At 51.4% G+C, this 7,385-nt stretch overlaps 1 protein-coding gene across 1 annotated transcript in view; it reads right to left on the minus strand.

Moving 5' to 3' along the window:
* The window catches only part of LOC101980866 (lactase-phlorizin hydrolase), a 26,404-nt gene that overhangs the window by 5,452 nt on the left and 13,567 nt on the right, over window positions 1–7,385 (minus strand). The window contains exons 6-9 of the mRNA XM_026779769.1: window positions 7,017–7,383; window positions 5,048–5,693; window positions 1,178–2,734; window positions 6–51 (exon numbers count right to left, since the gene is read on the minus strand). Of these exons, the coding sequence (XP_026635570.1) occupies window positions 6–51; window positions 1,178–2,734; window positions 5,048–5,693; window positions 7,017–7,383 (2,616 nt within the window). The remainder of the gene's footprint in view (window positions 1–5; window positions 52–1,177; window positions 2,735–5,047; window positions 5,694–7,016; window positions 7,384–7,385) is intronic.

Raw genomic sequence — 7,385 nt, forward strand, 5'->3', positions numbered from 1 at the left:
TCAGCGACCAGGCGATATACCCTCGAAGGTCCACACCGTCCAGCCTGTAGGCTAGGAAATGCCAAAGAGAGCAGAAGAAAGCTTTAGCCAGTAGGCAGGGCTCTCAAGAAACCAGTCCTGTGCTGGTACTGGACTCCAGGCTATGTCCTGTGCTAAACCACACAAGTATGCAGTCACATGCTTCCTGAGAGAGGGACATGTGACCTCATCACTCATACTTTCTGCTTTTTGTTGTTTCGCTTTTGTCTTTTGTGGGTTTTTTTTTTCCTATTTTGACACAGGGTTTTTCTCTCCACCCTGGTTGTCCTGGAACACACTATGCAGACCAGGCTGGCCTCGTACTCAGAGTTCAGCCTACCTCTTCATCCATAGCCGCCTAATTAAATTCTGCAGCAGCATCCCGACTACCAGTTTTCACTCTTACTCTTCCTGGCCTCAATGACCTTACAGCAACTGTTATTTGTTAAGGTAAAGAGATAAGCCTCAGCCCACGGAGCTAGTAAGCACACAAGCACACAATGGAATTTCTTTTACCATTTGAAACGTTTAGAGACAGGAACCAAAGTAGCGCAGGTGGTCTTGCACTCACTCTACACTCAAGATTAAACTTGTATTTTTTTTCTGCTCCTCCTGCCCCTAGTGCTCCAGTGTGGGATTGCAGATGTGCACCTTGTCCACTCTAGGGCTGGGAGTGGAGACTGGGGCTGTGTATTCTGGGCAAGCAATTTACTAACTAAGCCTCATCCCCTGCTCTAGAAGTGGAAACTTTACCTTTTTATGTAAATCTCTGTGTGTGTATGAGTGAGCAAGTGTGTGTGTGGAACTAGTACACAACCTCAGACTCTCTTTTACAAAGCCTCTCATTTGATCTGGAGCTCAGCAAGTGGGCTGGGCTTGCCCGCCAGAGAGCCCCAAGAATGCACCTTTCTGCTTCCTCGGCACAGAGATTACAAATGAACCCAGTCTGACGTTTCCCTGGAAACTGAACTCTGGTCCCTAGGCTTGCAAGACAAACACTTTACTAACTGAGCCCTGGCACAAACACAAAAGAGAGATGTTCAGAGTGCCTGCCGAAGCATGGGACATGTGACAGATGGAGGACAGGGAAACGGGACACAAGAGAGGCATAGGACAGGGAGAGTGGAGGTTTAGTGAGAGAAGCAGAAGCCTCATGTACCTTTCAGAGCCTCGTTGATATAGGTTTTGTGGTAGAATATCCTGTCTGTGTCATCCAGCGAGGGGCCGTACAACCCATGTCCATTCTCCGTGATGTAAATGGGAACGTTCCCATACTCTTCCTTGATCCAGTTCAGCAGCCTCCGCATCCCCCAGGGCACGGCTGGGAGCATTGACGGAGAGGTCAACGAAGAATCCATATCGCTGACCGTCAGCTCGCGGTCATCATCATAGTTGGGTGGGTTCAGCCTTGGGGTGCTGTGCTGCACAAACACGGACGAGTAGGTGTTGAGGCAGAAGACATCAGCGGTGCCCCTGATGTACGCCTTCTCCTCCTCTGTGAAGCTGGGCAGGCGGGAGCCCGGCAGGTGCTGCAGTTCACTCCTGTTCCCCACATTCCATTTCATGACATCTGGATAGTCCCCGTTTCTAAAAATGGGGTGGGCAAACCAGCCCAGGGAAAACTGCAGCATCCGGTCGGCAGCTTCCACATCTCTTAGGACTCCTGGGTCTTTGGGTTCCACCCAGTGAGTGTTGAGGTTCAGTGAGATGACCCCCTTCTGCTCCTGCCTGTATTTCTCATCATAAGTATGGTAGACTCTAGCATGAGCCTTGATGAGTGTGTGGCTGACCCTGTAAGGTGCCCAGCCGGGGTCCTGCACATTTGGGGGAAACACCCCTGAACCATAGCCTAACTGTGACACATACAAGGGCTCATTAAAGGTCATCCAGAACTTGACTCTGTCACCAAAGGTCTTAAAACAGAAGTCAGCATAGCTGTTGAACAAATCAATCAAAGAAGAGTTCTCCCAACCTCCAATATCCTGGAGGGCCTGGGGCAGGTCCCAGTGAAACAGTGTCACCATGGGGAAGATGTTGCTCTGCAGCAAGCCGTCAATCAGCCTGTTGTAATAATCGACACCTTGCTCGTTGACGGAACTGTTAGTTCCTGTTGGGAAAATCCGAGGCCAGGAGATAGAGAACCTATAGGCCTTGACCTTCAGGGCGCGAAGAATGTTCAGGTCGTCAACCAGTTTGTTATAACTGTCACAGGCTATGTCTGCGGTGGCATTGTCTTTCACGGTGTTCCCTGGACTGTGGGTGAAGTTGTCCCAGATGCTGGGTCCTTTCCCGTCAGCATTCCAACCTCCTTCGATTTGATAGGCCGAGGAGGACACGCCCCATAGGAAGTCATCTCTGAATGTGCCATGATAGAACAAGTCTCTCTCAAACTTGGGCTGGTTGGAGAATTTCTCCCACACGATTTTAGCCTGGGAGGGCACCTCAGATGGGGAGTTGTAGAAGGTTGTGGCTCTGGAGGAAAAGTCTGCTTTCATAGGCACTGGGGTTCTTCTCAGCTCCTTGGCAGGGAAACCATTCTTTTCAATGATGCCAGTGAAGAAGTGGGCAGATCTCCTGGCAGTTCTTGGCCTGCTGCTGTCACTAAAGTTGACATGGTACAGCCCGAACCTCTGGCTGTACCCTGGGGGTCCTTCGAAGCCATCAATGAGGGAACGAGCAATGTATGCACGGACATCCACCAAATCCTCCTTGACAGCTATAAAGAGAAAACAAAGTCATTTCCTTTCATGTATGTCTGTGCACCACATACGTGCAGGGCATGCAGAGGGCAGAAGAAAGCGTCAGGTACTGTGGGACTAGAGTTTCAGAGGGTTGTGTGAAATGGATTTGCTGGAGGTCCCTGGCATCTTGCTGTGGAAAGCAGCCAGTCCCAGGCAGGGACTGCGCAGAAGACCAAGCAGCAGGAAGGTTGCTGGGCCCCGGCTGCAGACAGTGGATACTGGGACTGTGCAAGCTCCCAGCACTGAGCAGTGGGAACAGCAGGTACTAGGCAAGGACTGTGCATAAGGCCATGCCGGCAGGTGGCTTGTCCCTGGACAGGCAGGCACGGCACCGGTGTCCATGTGGCAGTGGGGGGTGGGTAAGAGACAGAAGGATAGGCACACCACACAGAGTGGAGTTGGACATTTATTTAGGGGTTATGAAAGGGAAGGGCAGAAAGGTAGAGAGGGAGAAAGAGTGGCAGAGAGGGGGGAGAGGAGAGACGGAGGCTGCCTCTCTGAGAGAGAGCCGGAGAATAGAGAGGAGAGAGAGAGAGAAGCGAGGGAAGTGGGGGAGTGGGGAGAGAGTTGCATCTCCAAGAGGAATATGGAAGAGAGAGGGAGAGAGCACTCAGGCCAGAAGCTGAAGAACACCTGCCTCAGTGGATGGGAGAGGGAGTGGGTGTAGCTTGTCTCTTAAAGAGACAGAACATACAGTACAGTGTGAGCTGCTATGTTGGTACTGGGACTTGAACTCATATTCTCCAGAAAAGCAGCCGATAGTGCGATGTTTTTACACTTTTGGCTTTGGGGGCCACTAGCAAAACCCCTATGTAAATCACACATGAGACTTATACTTAGTTATGAATGCCCAACCTTGGCTTGTTTGTAGCCAGCATTTAAAAACTTATCCCAACTACATTTTCCCTCTGGGCTTTTTCCAGTGCTTACTTCCGTATGTCTTCTTTCCCCTGTGGCTGGCTGTGTTGCTGGGTCGCTGGAGCCTTGTGCCCTCCTCTCTTTGTTCTGTTGCTTCTTGTTCTCGCTCTTCCTCACTTCCCCTTCTATGTATCCTCTCTGCCTGTCAGCCCTGCCTATCCTTGCTCCTGCTGCCCAGTTGGCCATTCAGCTCTTCATTAGACCATCAGGTACTTTAGACAGGCAAAGAATCACAGCTTCACAGAGTTAGACAAATGCAGCATACACAAAAGTCCTACGCCTTAAAATAGCATTTCCCCACACAGCCAGAGCTCTTAATCACTGAGCCATTTCTCCAGCTGCCACCTCCCACAACAACCCCAGCCTGACTCAATATACATTACAATAATAATAACACGGTGGCCCAGGCTGACTTCAAACTCTTGAAGCAGAGGATAAATGTGAACTCCTGATCCCATGGCCTCCACCTCCTGAGCACTGGTGTCAAAGGGACACACTCCCTAGTTGACACGGTGCTGGGGATGGAACCCACGACTGTCAGATGCTAGAAAAGAATCTACCAAGCTACATCCCGAGCCTATTTAATTGTTTTTAAGACAAGCTCTCATTAAGTATTCCAGGATGACTTTGAACTCTTAATCCTCCTGCCTCTGATTCCAGCTGCTGGGGATAAAGGGTGGCACCACCACGCCTAGCGACACGTGTCCCTAATAGGAAAGATTACACGAAGATGGAGGCATAGTCTGGCGTGAAGCCGACCTCCCCACTCCATACAGAGACTGTGGCTGGAGAAGATAAGGAAGACTGGGCTAGGCTATTAACTGTCTCCTCTGATGGCCGAGTCTCTGCAGACAGCACCCCTGTCCCTGCTCACTGAGTGACAGCCATCATGAACTGATCTAGGTTAGTGACTGATGTGCAGAAAACCACGTGCCATCATTTCCCACTTAGATAAGAAGATGCATTGGGTCCGACTGAGCATGTATGCACTCACCTGCAGAACAGGGAGGTGCAATGCAGACTGGATAGCAGCTGAGGGAGATGGGGCTCGAAGGGGGCAGTGCCCTGAGGGCAGTCAGTGGGCGGGGGTCCTGTCCTAAGTGTCAGTCCATGCTGTATCCCACTGTGGACTGAGTCTCCTCAGAAAAGATGACATTGCTCAAGTAAACCTTTACTGTCTTACACAGATCCAGGCTCCTCGTGCTCTCAACACTGATTACCAAGAGTGCCAGAACACCGGACAGGAGAGGCTGAAATGGCTTAGGAAGTAAAGGCTCTTGTTGAACAAGCCTGAAGGCCTGAGTTCAATCTCTGGTCTGTCCCATTACACAACTGTGAAGACTTGGGGATCAGCAAGTTAACCTTCTTACCCTTGAGCACCTCGTTGATGTACAGGTTGAAGTAGTTCACTCTCACCGAGTCGTCAAGGAGATCCTCTCCTTCCCCCACCGGCATGCCATTCCCAGCCAAGAAGATTGGAACTCTTCCTTTCGTGTATTCCATGGAAGCAAACCGAAGCAGCCTCCTTATGCCCCAGGGCACCACCCGGATCCAGGGAGCTGCAGTCTGGGGCCACGTGGGGTCTATGTGCTGGGAGAAGCCTCCGATGTTATCATAGGTGGGGACGCAGGTCAGCTGCGCAGCGGCGCTGACCAGCCGGGATGTGTAGTGAGACAGACCAAGGAAGTCCGCAGAGCCCTTCAGGAGCTGCTGCTCCGCTGCAGTGAACTCTGGGAGTTGGGCCAGAGGACCCCCACACTGCTGGTTTACCTGCTGGATCTGGGCCCGGAGGGTGGTGGGGTAGTTCCCATCCACAAAGATGGGGTGAGCGAACCAGCCCAGCATGAAGTGCAGGAAGCGCTCAGCAGCAGCAAGGTCCTGGGGACTCTCCCCATCCAGGGGCTCTGCCCAGTCGGAATTGAGCACGATGCCCACGCGTCCCTGCTGCTCTTGGCGATGGTGAAGGTCGTAGTGATGCCAAGTTCTGGCGTGCGCCTTGAGGATCAAGTGGGCCACCTCGGGAGGAAAGAAGGAGGAAAATAATGTCAACAGTGGCACCAGCAAGTGAGAAGTGTCAACAAGTTCCTGCTGAATTCAGCAGAACCAGCAATGTGTCTGGGACGTGGCAGGATTGGTAGACAGCCTCATATTCACAAAACCTGGGTCTCCATTTCCTGCACCAATGAACCTGGCATGGTGGTGCAAGTCTGCACTGACAGAACTCGGGTTGTGGAGCAGGAGGATTGCTGGTTCATCCTTGCCTGCGTAGCAAGTTTAAGGCCATGTCTTTTCTGCTATGGAGGACTGCAGCTTAGACCCATGAGGTGGTATTCTTTCTTAGTATTTCAAGACTGGGTTTCTCTGTGTAGCCTTGGCTGTCCTATAGCCCATACTGGCCTTGAACTCAGAGATCTGCCTGCCTCTGCCTCCTGATTACTGAGATTAAAGTTGCATGCCACCACCACCCAGTCTGTAAGTGCTTTTGACAGGTGTACTGTCCTAGAGGTGAGAAAAGGAACTGCAACAGAAATGAGGGGAAATGAAGGCTTTCTCAGCCTGTATACAATATATATAAAATATCACAGGAGACACTATAAACACTCAGGAACTTCTCAACAATAACAAAAGCTTACCAAAGCCAGCTGTGATGGCTCAGTGTGTACTTTAGAGGCTGAGGCAGGAGGATTTCTGTGTGCTAAAGACTGAAAACTTTAACATGAAACATGTGTGTTTCATGTTAGCTTGAGCTACAAACTGAGACCCATCTCAATAAACCAATGCAAATAAATAAACAAAATTGTAACAGCTCTGCCTACTGCTGAGTAATAGGCACAGAGGTACGTTCCTGAAATACAGAGCCCTGGGTCTACCCCATATAACTGGGCATGGGCGGCACATGTCTGTCATCGCAGCACCAAGGAGATGGGGACCGAACCCAGGCCACGTGTGTGCTAGGAAAGAGCTCTACAGCTGAGGACAATCCTCCCAGCCCGGAACTTGTCTTTGGAGTCCAGGAGCCTTGACCAGGCCTGAGGGTGTGGCTCAGTTGGCTCAGTGCTCGCCTGTTACAGAAGAAGCCCTAGTTCTAATTCTCTTCCCTGTTTAAAACTCAGGCATGGTGGGAGATACCTGTGACCCCAGCTCTAGGGAAAACAAGCAAGAGGTCAGGAGTTCAAGGTCATCCTCAGTTACAGAAGGAGTTCAGTAGCAGCCTGGGTGTAGGAGACAACACTAACACCACCTGCTTATCTTTCTCTCTCTGTTTTTCTTCCCAGGGCTGGGAGACCACAGCCTGCTGTGTCTTCTAATTGACAGGAGTTGAGGGATGGGAGGAAGTACCTTAAAAGAAGCCACTCCTGGGTTAGAGATGCCTGGTGGGTGCTGCCCAGTGCCATAGCCTGCATAGCTTATCACCCATGGCTCGTGGAAGGTCACCCACAGCTTCACACGGTCCCCAAAAGTAGAGAAGCAGAAGGCTGCATAGTCCAGGAAGGCATCCACCACACTCTCGTTCTGCCACCCGCCTTGATCCTGCAGGGCCTGGGGCAGGTCCCAGTGGAACAGCGTAGCCATGGGCTCGATGTGGGAGTCCAGCAGGCTGTCTATCAGTCTGTTGTAGTAGGTGACACCTTGCAGGTTGGGGCTGCTCTTCTGCCCAGTGGGGAACAGTCGGGACCAGGAGATGGAGAATTTGTACACCCCAGCCCT

Source organism: Microtus ochrogaster, chromosome 6 (genome assembly GCF_000317375.1).
Source record: "Microtus ochrogaster isolate Prairie Vole_2 chromosome 6, MicOch1.0, whole genome shotgun sequence".
NCBI classification, from domain to species: domain Eukaryota; kingdom Metazoa; phylum Chordata; class Mammalia; order Rodentia; family Cricetidae; genus Microtus; species Microtus ochrogaster.